Raw genomic sequence first — 15,452 nt, 5'->3', positions numbered from 1 at the left:
GAAGCCTGAGAGAGGATTTGGGGGTACCACCCCAGGTTCGGGAACAATATTCCATGGTAAGGCAGATCTGCGATTTGTACAGAGTGAACAGCTGTTTGGAAGAAAAGTAATGCCGAGAGTGAAATAGAAAAGAGAAAAGTTTGTTAGATGCAGAGGAAACAATATTTGTAATGTGCTTGTGCCAAGAGAGATTAGAAGTCAGGGTAATCCCTAAAAGAGATATATCAATTTGCCTAGAAATTGGAGTGTCATGAAAGATAAGCATAGGTGCAGAAGAATTCTTTTTGTGAGATATAAGACAAGACTGAGTTTTAGAATAATTGAAATCAACTAATTTGTCTTTGCCCCACTGCAGATCGGCATTTAAGGAATTGGTAGCGGATATTCGAGAAGTTGAGGCTGATTGAGCAGGGCAAGGTTTCTCAAAATGGAAAGTGGAATGCAATGTGCTATCATCGGCAAAACTATGGATAGGACTTCCAGTCAATGGAAGAGGTTAAATAATATACAAGAGGAAAAGAGTGGTGGAAAGAACTGAACCTTGGGGGACACCAGCATTAGTGGAGAAGACAGAAGACAGAGAGCCATCTAGCATCACTAAGTGAGCGATCAGAGAGAAAACTGGATAACCAATTACAAAAAACAGTTGGGAAACCATAAGATGGAATCTTGTTTAGAACACCTTTATGCCAAACGTGATCATTATCATTATTATGATCATTATCAGCCATATGGTGCAAGGAAGCACGAGGCTTTTACTTCACCAGGCAAAACAAATTTCTGATTTACCCTAAGAGAGAGAGAGAGAGAGAGAGAGAGAGAGAGAGAGAGAGAGAGAGAGAGAAGGAAATTACCAAAAAAAGAGAAGAACGATGATATCCAGCTCAGGACCCTGGGTATGCCAAGCCCATACTCACCAGATGTGAGCCTCTGCGATCGAAAGCCTTTGAGATGTCAAGAGCAAATGCTTGCATTTTGCCGAACTTTTCCATTGAATTTGTTCATAAATGGGTAACATAAGCCAGAATAACACCAGTGGATCGACACTGACGGAATCCATACTGGCAATAATTGATCAAATGGAAAGTTTCTAGGTAGTTTAAGAGTTGGCAGTTAATTGATTTCTCCATTACTTTAAAAAGAGTAGAAGTAATTGCAATGGGACGATAATTGTATGGGAGGGATTTGTCACCCTTTTTAGGAACTGGATGGATATGAGCAAATTTACAAATATAAGGAAAAACACCTTTGGAATAAGAAAGTGAACAAAGGCGGCAAATAATAGGAGTAACTTCAGAAGCACAGGTTTTGGGAACAAGTGGAGAAATACCATCAGGACCTGGATCTTTCTCAGCATCAAGATTCGTCAAAATTCGTCTGACATCCTTTTGACGGAAGACCACGGAAGGCATTGAATGGAGCACGTCAGGAATGGTGAGAGGTGTTTTATCAAGATAATTAATACATGAGTTGAAGTAAAATGGGATGCTAGCAGGTCAGCTTTATCCTTGGCTGAAGTGACAACAGAACCATGTGGTTTGGACAGAGGTGGGAGCAGAGATGGGCAAAGGTTGCGGCCAATAGCTTTGCAAGAGACCAGAATGTTCGGCTACCATTAGGGCAAGAAGCAAGTTTTCTACTCTTAGCCTGTTCAAACTCTAGTTTGGACTGATTATTAACTGCTTTACAATTGTTGCGAGCTTTGGTGTAGGCAGAAAATGAAACTGAAGAATTAGAAACAAGCCCATTACGATATGCAACATTCTTCTCTTGAACAGCCTTAGCACATTTATTGGAAAAACCAAGGTTTAGATAAAGGACGAGATTTTAAAGTGGAGTGTTGGATAAAGGATTCCATTCCTGCAAGAATCATTTCACTGACATGATCTGAGCAAATGTTGACATCAGAAGTTTTGAAACAGTAATTAGACCAAGGAAAAGAAGAAAAGAAATCTCGCAGGTCATCCCATTTTGCATTCTTGTAATGCCAAACAATACAAGATTGGTAATAGCCATGAAATAAAAGCTCCATTGGAGAGAAAACAATCACCAAGTTGTGATCTGAGGTACCTAAAGGACCACTTTGACTGTGTACTTAGAAGGGTTGTTTGTGAGAAAAAGATCAAGCATGTTGCTGTATGGTTAGGACTGTCCGGTATTCTTGTAGGTAAATGAACAATCTGTACTTGGTCATTAGTAATTGCAAAAGCCTTAGCATCTAGACCAGCTGGGTCAGTGTGACTAGAAAACGGAAGCCAGCTGGAGTTGTGAACATTAAAATCACCAAGGAAAATTACCTCACTGTTAGGAAAGTTGGACTGGAGAAAGTCAAGTTGCAAAGAGAGGAAGTCAAAGAGCTCCAAGTGATTAGTGTAGTTGGGAGAATGGTAGTGACAACAGATGAATTTGACACAATGAGGTAGATAGATTTTAAGCCAGAGAAGATCGAAAAGAGGAAATTCCAAATCACCAAGTCTCTGACAGGGAATATCGGAAAGGACATATGCACCTTTGAGGCGAAAGGAATCATACAGTGAATAATTTGGGCAACTGAGATGAATATTAGTTGAATCAACTGATAACTGAGATTCTGTCAGAAAAAGTACATGGGGTTTGGCAGACTGCAAGTGGAAATGGACATCGTTGAGATTAGAATTGAGTCCACGTATATTTGTGAAATTAACTGGGAAGTGTTTGGGAGGTTTAGATCTTTTCAAAGATATGCTTACTCTATTAGTTTGACAATTCATGGTGTATTGAATAGTAAGAAAAAGTGGTGGGGGGGACATGCTGTATGAAGTAATAAAATTTTTGGATATGGCATACACACGGTAAGCATATACCCAGATCCTTGACATAACGTGGCCTCCAAAATGCCCCTCGCATACACACTACTCTGACTCCCTCCTGGCAGAGTAGAGGTAGCAAGATTATACACTAGCTGATCCTGAAGCCTCCTAATGAGTTACCAATAGGTTCGGTTTGGTGTACTAACTAGAGGCCGGCCTGCAAACACAGTTTTAGAGGTGAACCCTCGAAACAAATCTGTTCTAAAACATCATAAACTTTTGCCCCTGGCAGACATACCCTGGTCCTGTTCCACCTATATTATGAGATCCTGAACAATCAGTTGAATAAGGGCCTCATCCACTCATCTCGACATGCTTTTTTTTTGATTGATGCTGTATAAGCTTACTTTCTTGCATCATTTGTTACTACTACTACTACTACTAATATACTGGAAGTGTAACACAAGCTTGTAAGAAACTATTCACAGATAATTGAAACCACAAATGTCAGAGATATACAATACAAAGATATATCCAACAATAACCAAAACCATAAATCTTATGTGAATATCAAGGTTATACTGTTTTTCCAAAATACCCCTAAAAGGTTTTTTTTTCCAATTATATTTATTGAAAATTTTAAAATACTCAAGTCTTGTATACCAATTTACTGCATACTAAATTCACCACACATGAAAGAATATCTTCTAGAAACTAAATAATGAACCACATTACCACTTCACTATTTGATATGAGACCACTGTTTGCCATGTTTCTGATAAGACCACACAAGGGTGCCATGCATTCATGCTGGTTCAAGTCATCAGCTTCTAGTTCTAGGTATTCTCCAAAGTATTTAGTGTCCTATCAGAATCATAAAAGGAAAAAATATCAAATATCAATGTGTAATTCTTTTAAATATATAAAGCATTTAACATATATTTAAATATAAAGAGAAACATTGAATATAAGAAACAGAGTTAGGATGTGAGGCAGCTGTGATACTTTTGTATGAAAGTCTCAATATGTTAAGTTGATTTGAATGGTAGCAATAACCATGATTATATCTGGCAGCCTGGTCAATATATTCCCTGCTAATTTTAAAGTTACTCAAATCAATTTTTTAGCCCTTTTTGTTCTTTGAATATTCCACCTGAAGTCCACTTAATGCTACAAGTGTACAGGTATTTAATTTAAAGAGTTTAACTTAAGAGAGTTTGAACTCCAATGCTGATGAATGAAAAATGCAGATACTTTTTTATGAATGTCAATGTTATTAGCATTAGCTGAGGCATATGATGCAAGAAAGCAAGCTTATACAGCATCAGCCCAAAAAAAAAAACCCTTTCCCATTTTACCCATCCAGTCACTCCAAATGTTTGTCTAGTTCAGCCTTAAATTTATTTAAGCTATCAACTTCCACAACAACAGATGGAAGTCTGTTCCAGCAATCAACTACCTGATTTTGTCAGGAATGGGATTGCTGCATGGGAAGAGAAAGAAAAAGGGAAAATTCTATAAATACTATAAAAATTCTATAAGAGAATAGTAATCTAATATAAGTTGCTTTTTTAATATTAATTCTGATGTTGGAATTACTAAAAACATTCCACTAATCATCTACAGAAACACACATGTATCTAAAGACAAATCAGTGTGGAAGAGATTGATTGTCCTGGACACACTTAATGGTACTTGTAATAAGGTGTTTGCCAAGTGTGGCTACATTTGTACCAAGAAAAATGAATACAGTGCTGCACAGTACGCCAGGTTTTTTCTAATAAAATGTGAGAAGTCAAATTGGACTTCCTTCAGGTATCCTATGTCAATATCACATTGTCCAGTATAACATTATTATAACAAAAAGCATGGTTTAACAATAACTCCAGCATTTCAGTGATAACTTTCAACTGTAACCATGTCTGCTTGAAACACTGTTTGTTTGTTATGTGGTTTTTAGGAGTATTAGCAACTAAGGCCATATTGCTCCGGGGATATGCGGTGGTCATTCCCTGACCTTTCTGCATTCGCGTATTTTGTGGTCATGGGCTCGAATCCCAGTCTGATCAAGATGAGTGTGCTACGCACTGCTGCTCCTTCCCAGCTAGCTACGGAGGTGCCAGCAACACTGGGAATGTTGTAGAATAGATGTGTGGACATTTTCCTTTAGCCAGCAGGTGGTTAATTGATGGAACAAGCTTCCATCTGTCGTTGTCATAGTTGATAGTTTAAATAAATTCAAGGAGGAACTGGACAAACTTTTAGAGGGAATGGTTGTGTAAAAGTGGGGGTTTTTTTTTTTTTTTTTGGCTGATGCTACATAAGCTCATATGCTTGCTTTCTTGCATCACATGCCTCTATTACTATAATGCTGGAGTGCATGTCAGGTGTCATGTTTTCAACTTGTTTATTTTCTGTCACTTCCATTAGTGTTGGGAGGATGAACTGCTTTTAAGTACCTTGAGGTAAAACAAGAAAAGGCTTTCCCAAACATGAAAAAGTCCCTTTGTTGCATACATCCTAAAACATTAACAAGTCTATGTTCATTTTACTACCCTTGACAAGTAATGGCTCCATGTGACTGCTTCTAGAAAGCTATGTTAAAACAATACACTCCTAGCATCACAGATTTCACATAGGGAAATCAAGGCTGTGCAGAACCATGAACATCCTTTTACCCCAATGTAAAAAGTTACAGAACAGACTTGCTGGAAAGGGAAGACAGGACAAGCGAGGAAAGGAATTATGCTTTTGGTTTAGAGGTACATAGGTTCTAAAACAGTGAAATATCATGTCACTCTCCTCTCCTTGGATATAAACACTGGAAAAAGAAAAAATAATAATAAATAAATAAAGGGTTAGCATATGATATTATAGTTCAAATGATATTGATGAGTACTTCATTATCATTTGAGTCAAACAGTGTTTGAACACAGTCAAACAGAGTGTTTGACTGTGTTCAAATGAAAACAGTCAAACAGAGTAGGCTAGAAAATTAGGATGTCTTATCATGGTGATTTTAACTTTTCAAATAGGTTGGCATCCCACTAATGGCAAAACTTTTCTGGATTTGCTAAATGGCTGCTTTCTATATCAACATAATAGACAGCAAGAAAAGCAATATTCTTAACCTAGTTATCAGCAGAGTATCACCTTAAGAGTCCTAATTAAAGAAACTACAAACTAACAGTGATCATAATGCATCGATGTGTGATTTATTCAAAGAAATAATGACCATCAAGAGTAAAGAAAAGGGATTTTGTTTTGCAAAAGTGTTTATAATGGCTGAAACATTATATTTTTATGCTTTTCAGTGAAGCCAAGTGATGTTGTAAAAAATATGTAAATAAATCAATATCAAAGATTTTATGATGGCAACTCAATTTTATCTCTGCACTTCATATTCGCATGTAAGAAAGAATTAAAACAAAAATGGCAGAACAGGATAATTTACAGCACCCATTTGGAAATGCATTTTTAATAGGATGATCAACTAAAATCATGAAAGAAAGAACATAAAATTGAAAAAAGAAATTATGATGGAAAGCCTGGTCCACAATTAAAAAACTTTCCAATCATTTCCAGTTATTTTTCAATGGGGTCTCTGTGCCACAGTCCTTTTGCTGTTTGGAATTATAATTAAAAAGGAACAATCTATGCAATTTTTATTTCTCTTTCCTTGACTGGCCAACCATTTTAAAATATCCTGATCCTAATATCCACACAGATGATATCACTGAAATTGTTCTTGTACAAGTGAAATTTCCTCCATAAACTTTATTTTTTTTATCTCAATTATGATATATCTTATTTATATGTTATCTCAATTATTTTGAAAAAGTTGATCTTATGCTGTTCAGGATAAGAATAAAGCATATCAAAAATTAGATTATATCAAAAGGGTCTACAATGTTCTTTGGAACAAGCTCCTTCTTCACATATATTTCTGAAAATTACCATCCAGGGGAATTCAAAACCAACATTAACAAGTATCTGTCTTCAATATTTAACCCTACACAGTATTAGATTACCACAGGTTCCAATACATTTCAGATTTCAAGGTTGCTATAAAAAACAAATAAACAATAATAATAATAAAATAAAAAATATGCATAAATGCACACACACAGGATTACACCCCCAAACCACAACAAGTAAAGCGCAAAAGCTGTGTGTGGATATTAGGTAACACAAACATGCTGTATGGTATAATTGCACTTCATTGATTGATACAGTTCAAAGGATGCATCACAATATGGCATCAAATATCCAAATGCCATCTTGCTGGAAGAAGTGGAAGTAACATAAGGATGAATCTAGTGCAATGGCATGGCCTGGATATGCATATACTTCAAAGGGCTTATTTATTTTGCTTGGTTTTTCACAATATTTTAGAAAACACAATGCATCCAATTCTCATGGAAAACTGGATGTGTTTATGGAGGAGAAACTTGGTCTTTCTGAATAAGGCATCAGTTTTAGCCCTTCAGTTATATATAGAAGATTAAAATAAGAGATAGTGGGACATTGATTTATTCAGAGTAGGACAGACAGTACGATACTGATTTTCTCCAAATATTTTTAGAAAATACAACACATCCAATTCTGTGATTCATTTTTAATATACTAAACACTGACTCAAAAAAAAAAAAAAAAAAAAAACTTTAATATAAAATAAGTCTGTACAATAAAATATAAACCGAGGTTAAAATAAAATAAAATAAAAGTGTAGTTAAAAGTACTGAAAAGATTAAAATCACTAAAACAACTATAGAACAATAGCTTTCGGCAGCAGCAGCAGCAGCAGCTGCCTTCATCAGCTGAAATGGTTATGGGTTATCCAAATAACACACACACACACACACCTCCCAACAGGTCTGCAACACCCTCTCTCACAGCACATGATCAGTATTAACTTCCCGTACATTGGGACCAGATGTGGCTCGGACATGAACCATTCTAAACTGTTCTTCCCTCCTTAAGATAACAGACTCAAAGAACAGATGGATATGGCAGCCCTTATCTCTGTTATTACTGTAGCATCCAAATGAGCATATCCAAAAGCTCCCCAGCCATTTTAATCTTTTTAGCGCTTTTAACTACACTTTTATTTTATTTTATTTTAACCTCAGTTTATTATTGTACAGAATTATTTTATATTAAAGCTTTGTTTTATTTTATTTTTTCTGAGGCAGTGTTTAGTGCATTAAAATGAGTGCATTTAGTGATTGAGTTTCTGACTCCAGAGACCTCTTTAATAAACATCCAATTCTCATGGAGTATTTACCTGATCTTTCTAAAGGCACAGTTTTAGACTTTCACTTATATGGAGAAGATTAGAATGAGAGATAATACGACAAATATCACAAAAATGTTTGTCTTACTGTTTCTGTTTCATTCTTCCACTCAGACTGTTACTGACACTCGTTCAAAAGCAGAGGAAAATTAGCATCCATAGCATAGTAACCATTCTAATTATTCATATTAGAAGAAAGAATCATGAGCATATGTTCTTCGTGACTTAGAATAAGATTTCAATTTTGAAAAATATGAGAAACTAAAACAATTTTCTTCTACAAGGAAAGAATAAAAAGGTGGTCACATCCAAAATATGTGACCACCTTTTTATCCTACCCATGCCTTTCATTTTCTGAAGTGGATTCTACCTTATAGAGCTCACAGTACAGAACCATTACCAGAAACTTATTGCAAAGTCCTTATTTAGAAGATAAATGAAGAGGCTGAAACTGTTAAAGCTAAATGCAAGAGTTTTAATTTCAGAAAAAGTGAACTGTCACAGTTTAAGATTCTACATAGTTCCCATAAAACAGATAGCAGAGGGAGAGCAAATACATTAGAACAATGGAGTAAGAAATAGTCACAAAAGCTAGTGATTACAGAGGAACTAGATACAAAAAATAATTTTGACATCATGTATTTAGATTTTAGAAAAGATTTAGATACTGTTACACACAAAAAACTGCCAAATAAATTGGCGCAGTGTGGCATTAAACATGTTACTATTATGAATAAGGGGATGGCTGAGTGGTAGAAAACAGAGTTATTATCAATGGGCGCTGCTCTTCTTAGACAAATTTTATCGTGAAATTCCCATAGTTCTAGTGCCCCCTGTTTTCTATATTAATTAATAATATAGATGAAAGCATATCAGGTTTAATGTCTAAGTTTGCAGATAAGATGAAGGTTGACAGTGGAATAATGACAATAAATCAGGGAATTTCATGTACAACAAGATCTAGAAAAATTTTGCAGAGGAGCTGGGAAGTGGCAAATCAAAGTTTAACACTGATGAAATGTATTGCACATGGGTAGGAGTAATCTCAGATTAATGTCCTAACTGCAGTTATCACAGTGACATTAATCTGAAAGCAAAGATCTCGGTGCAATTGTGTAGTCAGACATGAAATTCTGAGTAGTGCTGACAGGCTACCAGGTCAGCTCATAGGGTTTTGTCAATAATATACAGGAATTTTGCCAGAGCAGATAAGGAGGTTATTATCCCATCACACGAGGCAATGGTAAGACCATATCTTTAGTACCATGTACAGGTCTAGATGCCTCATTTTACAAAGGATGTGGATCTACTGAACAGGTGCAGAGAAGAGCAACAAGATTAGCAAGAAAAAACAAAAGGGTACTCCTACCAGGAAAGGCTTCATATTTGTGAACTGCAGCATTTGGAGAGTCCTGAAAAACCTCATTGCTGATGGAATCCTTCCTCTTGCCCAGACTATACACATGAGGGGGAAATAAATTCAAACTGAGAAAGGCCAGTTGCAGAACAGATGTGTGTTGTGAAAGGTTGCCTTTAACCAATTCATAAGGACTTTTGGAACAAAGTTTCATTTGGTGCTGTAGAAGTGGATAATTTGAAAAAATTCAAATGATTTCTAGACAAAATATTAGAGAATGGAGATGGGCTTTTTTTTTTTTTTTTTTTGCTGATGCTGTATATAGTTTACTTTTTTGCATTGTTTGCCACTATTACTAATAATATATACCATTAACAAAGATAACAATAATCAATAATAAAGGATGGTCTGAGCTAGTAGACTGACCACAAAGCTGGTCAGCCTAATTGCTGAAAAAAAAAGAGAACAGGAACGTTACAGAACAATGAAAAGTACTACAGCCTATGACAGCTCCAAGTTACTCTGTAACAGTACAACAGGAAAGGTTAGGATGGTAAAGACTGGGCATGAGAAATCACTGGCTAACAGAGACAAGGAGTTTATTAAGTTAGTGAATACAAAGAAGAAAGAAACTAGAACCTTGTGTAATAGGTGTAAGAAAGTATTAGATAACCCAGCTGACATTGCTGTGAATTTAACAGATACTTTGCATTGATCTTCAATGACGAAAGGTCCTTCTTAGATGGGAGAGACTATGTAAGTATGGCTGACAAATTGATAATACTGAAATCACAGTAGATTGTATATTAGAAAAATTTTCAAGCCAAAAATAAATGAAGCTGCTGGAATTGGTTACAAATACCCGGTACTTTCAGGATTCTTACAAGACAGTAAATTGAAACTTTAAGGTTAATTATGAGGAATCATAATTAACCTTAAAGTATTCAGATTTTATTCAGAAGATATTCTTTTGAATTAGAGAAACGCTAATGTAGTACCAATTTATAAAAGCAGTTCTAAGTGTGAAGTGGGTAACTATAGATTGGTGACTCTGACTTCAGTGGTAGGGAAAATTATCCGGGCAATGATAAAAAGAGCAATATATAGACAGTAAGATATAAATGGAAATCTTAAGGATAAATAACATTTAAGTCAAACTTACCCCCCCCCCCTCCAACCATCATATGGTTTTTGTGAGGGAAAATAATATTTAACTAGCTGGGTTAGCAATTTTGACAGTCATTCATGAGCTGGATGTAAGACAAATTGAACACTGTTTATTTGGATTTCAGCAAAGCATTTGACTCAATTTCTCATGAGATATTAATGTATAAGTTGAAACACAAAAGGATCTCAGGTGAGATCCTAAGGTGGTTTGCAGTGTGGCTGCAGCCCAGGAAGTAGAGGAATGTGATTAGTTTTTTCAGACCAATAAGACCAAGCTGTTGTTTCTAATTTTCACTAATTATTTTTGATGAAAGATTAAGGGGTGTGAGGTCTAAATCAGCAGATGATGTGAAGATTAGAAGAGTGGCTAATGATCAGTGCCAAGCAATACTCCTTTCCAATTTTTTTTTTCCAACAAATTTGATAGGAATACTGCTTGACACTGATCATTAATGATCAGTGTCAAGCAGTATTAATGAAATAAATATCCACAATCTATGTTTTAATGAAGCAAAATGTAAGGTATTGCACTTTAGAAACTGCAACCCAAAATAGACATTAAGTGTAGGATAGCTGCAGATTTACTAAGCAAATACAGGTCACTGCTGAAAAAAAGTCGCGGGTTAGGGTTAAATTTGAAACTCAATTTGGCCCTGGAGAGATTGTGCAGGGCTCATGGGGTAGAATTTTTCTCAGCATGGTTGTTGTTATTATTGTTATTTGGTTTTTTTTTTAGAAGCATTAGCAACTAAGGCCATATTGCTCTGGGGATATGTGGTGGTCATTCCCTGACCTTTCCACATCCTCCGTATTGGTGGTCACGGACTCGAACCCCGGTCTAATCAAGAAGCGTGTGCTTCGCACTGCTGCTCCTGCCCACCTAGCTAAGGAGGCACCTCTCAGCGTGATCTGTGCTTGTTAACAGGAAAGATTGCTTCTACAGGGATGGAATACACTTAAATAGAAGGGATGCAAGAATATTTGCTGATACTATCGAGGCAATGTTAGATGGGATGGAAAACTGCATTGATGAATAGATTAACAGTAGCCGCAGGCAGAGGTGGAAGTGATTCTTGCTCTGCTTCTATTGGAATGAGCAGGAGCTGAGAGAGCGAGTTGCTGGGGATTTCAGGAATTGCTGGGGTTCATGAAACAAGTAAATACATGGACTGTGTTAGAGTAACTAAGAGTAAGAACAGGTGCATGTATACTTGCATTTACAGCAATGCTAGGAGCATAGTAAATAAATTTGATGAATATGAAGTGCTGTTTAAGACATCCAAGGTGGCCATATCAGAGACATGGTGCCACTCAGGTATAAGGGATGCCGAAATGGAATTTGGGGAGTAAAATGTGTACAGAAAGAATTTAAAAAATATAAGAGATTTAACTCATACCTTTTTATAGGAAGTCCTTCAGCCTAACAGTCACATCAAATTAATCCAATTAATACATTATATCAAACTAAGTTTATGACACAATATTATGGTTTAAAATTGTTAATATATATGGGTTTTCTTAAAAATAATCCTGTATTCATTTTCCATAATCTATTCACTGCCAAGGCGTCTCCATAGCCAGGTGGGAAGGAGCAGCAGTGCGTAGCACATGCTTCTTGATTAGACCGGGGTTTGAGTACGTCACCACCAAATACCGAGGATGCAGAAAGGTCAGGGAATGACCACCGCATATCCCGGAGCAATATGGCCTTAGTTGCTAATGCTCCTAAAAAAAAAACTCCCATTTTACCCATCTATTCACTCCAAAAGTTAGTCCATTTCTTCATGAATTTATTTAAGGTATCAAACTTCCACAATGGCAGATTACAGTTTTTCAAGCAATCAACCACACACTGACTAACGGCAAATTAAATGCCCCTCAACTTCGTAATCTGAGCAAAAGGAAGAAATCCTTCAGTAGTGAGCTTGCTCAAACCATTCAAGGCCTTATGCATTTCAATTAGATCATCATGCAGGTGCCTAGTCTCCAGATGCCACAATTTGCAGTCAGGTCTTTCTTGGTAAGAAAAAAACCCATTCTTCCCCTCGCCACGCTCATTGCCCTTCTCTATACTCATTCCAGCAGCTCTACATCCTTCCTAAAATCAGGCCTCTAGACCTGTATGCCGTACTACTCAAGGTGTGACCTGACCATTGCCTTATACAAAGGGATAATCACCTCATCATCCCTGCTAGCAAAATTCCAGTATATAATTGACAAGACCCTATGAGCTGTTCTGGCAGTGCCTGTCAGCACTGCTCAGAAAACTTCATATCTAACTGGACAATTACTCACAGGTCTTTTTCATTCTCCACTATTCAGAGTAGCACTACATAGTAAGTTATTCTGGGGTTACTGTTACCCATATACAGTACTTTGCATTTCTGAATGTTAAACTTCAGTTACCACTTCTCATACCATTTGCCAAACTTTTCTATATCCTGTTACAGTAGCATACTATCATTAACAACCCTGCCATCCTTTGTATCATCTGAAAATTGGACATTCAGCCTGATATACCTTCATCAATATCATTGATAAATATAGAAAACAACAATGGACCTAACACCAAACCCTGGGGGACTCCACCAATAATATTAATCCATGAAGAGCAGTGTCCATTAATTACCACTCTCTGCCTTCTCCAACTCAACCATCTCTTTATCCATAACAGCAACTTCACCTTAATGGCATACTGCTCCAATTTGTACAGCAGTTTTCCATGTGAAACAGTATCAAAATCCAAGTATATGGTATCAAAATTATTTTTTGCATCCAGATCCTTTGAGACCATCAGATCAGTCAGAAAAGACTGCTCCTCCCAAGCTGGGTCTTAACTGCAGTCTTCTCTAGATGGTCCTGAAATGTCTCTTTAACCAGTGGTGGTTGTTGTTGTTGTTATTTGGTTTTTAGGAGCATTAGCAACTAAGGCCATATTGCTCCGGGATATGCGGTGGTCATTACCTGACCTTTCTGCATCCTCCGCATTTGGTGGTGATGGGCTCGAACCCCGGTCTAATCAAGAAGCGTGTGCTACGCACTGCTGCTCCTTCCCACCTGGCTACGGAGGCACTCTCTTTAACCAGTGATTCCATTTTTTCCCCGAAACAGAAGTTTAACTAACAGGTCTGCAATTACTCATGTCACCATATGAACCCATTTGTGAATTGGGGGTACATTTACCCATCTCCAGTCCATGGGGACTTCCCCCAAATCCAAGGATGCTCTCATAATTATGGCTAAGTGTTTTCTTGCGTCCTTTGCTACCTCCGTCAATATAATTGGACAGATCCTATACATCCCAGGCACCTTCCTTATGTTTAACTTCAACAATTTCTCCTCACAGTTATCATATAATCATTTTGCTCCTTGTTAGAGTTTGATAAATGTGTAGCATCACCTCCCCTAAATAATTTGTCATGTGTGAATAGAGATGCAAAATACTCATGCAGTTTGTCAGAAATCTGAGCAGGATCATCAACAGCCAAACCACTGATACTGAGTGGACCAATATTTTTCATGCTCTTCCTTCTAGAGATTACATTAGTAGTGAAGTCTTTGCTGTTTTTTCTTTGCATCCTTTCCAAAGATTCTGCTTTCACTTGCCTAACCTCCTTTGTGACTCGATTACAGACTAGCTTATAGCTACCACAGGCCTCTGTGTCATCTGATAATTTATAAGCATCACACACATTTTTCTTCTCATTAGTTCTTCTGATTATCACAAAAAGGCATGTTTTCAATAAGGTTCTAAATCTTCTATGTTTTTAAATATATTATTGTGGTGAATATTAGAACTTGTCATTAGTTCCTGTAATATGTTTCCTTCAGTTCTGATTTCAATAAGCTTGTTTTAATAGTAAATTATCCACTGTGAATAAAAAGATATAGCCACATGTGATGGGAAGAAAGGTAACAGAATTTAAATGCGTAATTGAAGAACACTAGGTATAACCCCGATTGCAAGTCCTTAAATATATCATCTAGTATGCTGCAGGTCAGTGGTGTCTAATCTATGGCCTGCAGGCTGTATACTGCTCACGAGTAATTTTTATACAGCCCATGCAGCAAATGAATTAAAACAGAATTTTAGAGAATCATGCCACTGCATGTACACGTATGCAAGCATTGAGCTTGACAGTGTCAAATGTGTACATGTAGTTCAGTGCAGTCATATGTATGCTAAATTCAGTTATGTACCTATCAATCTTTTCATATTGTGAAATTCTACAATTTTGATATTACTTGTTCATTGAATTGAATTAAAAAATCAATCCCTAAAACAGTTCCAAAAGAGGGAAGTCGATTTGGAGCGTCGTGTTTTTAATCAAAGGTGGACTAAACACTATTTCTTCATTGAGTATGATGAAAAAGAAGTGTGTTTGGTGTGTAAAGAGACTGTGTGAGTTTTTAAAGAATATAATTTAAAGTGATACTGATTCCAAGCATAAATCTTATGATCAACATAAAGGAGTGTTGCGAAAATAAGTGTTCAAAATTACTAAGCGAATTAAAAAAAACAAAACAAAACACACTGAATACATATCAGTCAAGAAATTTCCTGCTGTGAGTGCCAGTAATCCAGTTGTACATTTGATCGCCTTTGAAAGTAAACCATTCAGTGATGGCGAATTTGTTAAACGCTGTTTGTTAAAAATTGTGAAAAAAATTTGTCCAGAGAAAGGAACAATGATATAAGACATTAGTTTGTCTCAAAAAAAATTATTTGAACAGTTGAAGATATTGGAAAGAATTTGTTCCAACAACTTCTGCAAAACATAAAACAAATGAAACCTAGTTTGGCACTGGATGATAGTACTGATGTAAATGACACAGCCCAACC

At 36.4% G+C, this 15,452-nt stretch overlaps 1 protein-coding gene across 1 annotated transcript in view; it reads right to left on the bottom strand.

Moving 5' to 3' along the window:
• LOC150083026 (DNA-dependent protein kinase catalytic subunit-like) overlaps window positions 1-15,452 on the bottom strand; it is a 387,849-nt gene that overhangs the window by 116,352 nt on the left and 256,045 nt on the right. The window contains exon 16 of the mRNA XM_090378359.1: window positions 3,525-3,653. Within this exon, the coding sequence (XP_090234485.1) occupies window positions 3,525-3,653 (129 nt within the window). The remainder of the gene's footprint in view (window positions 1-3,524; window positions 3,654-15,452) is intronic.

Source organism: Mastigoproctus giganteus, chromosome 7, assembly GCF_048544385.1.
Source record: "Mastigoproctus giganteus isolate SK-2022 chromosome 7, ASM4854438v1, whole genome shotgun sequence".
Lineage (NCBI taxonomy): Eukaryota > Metazoa > Arthropoda > Arachnida > Uropygi > Thelyphonidae > Mastigoproctus > Mastigoproctus giganteus.
This window is presented reverse-complemented; position numbering and strand designations above follow the sequence as displayed.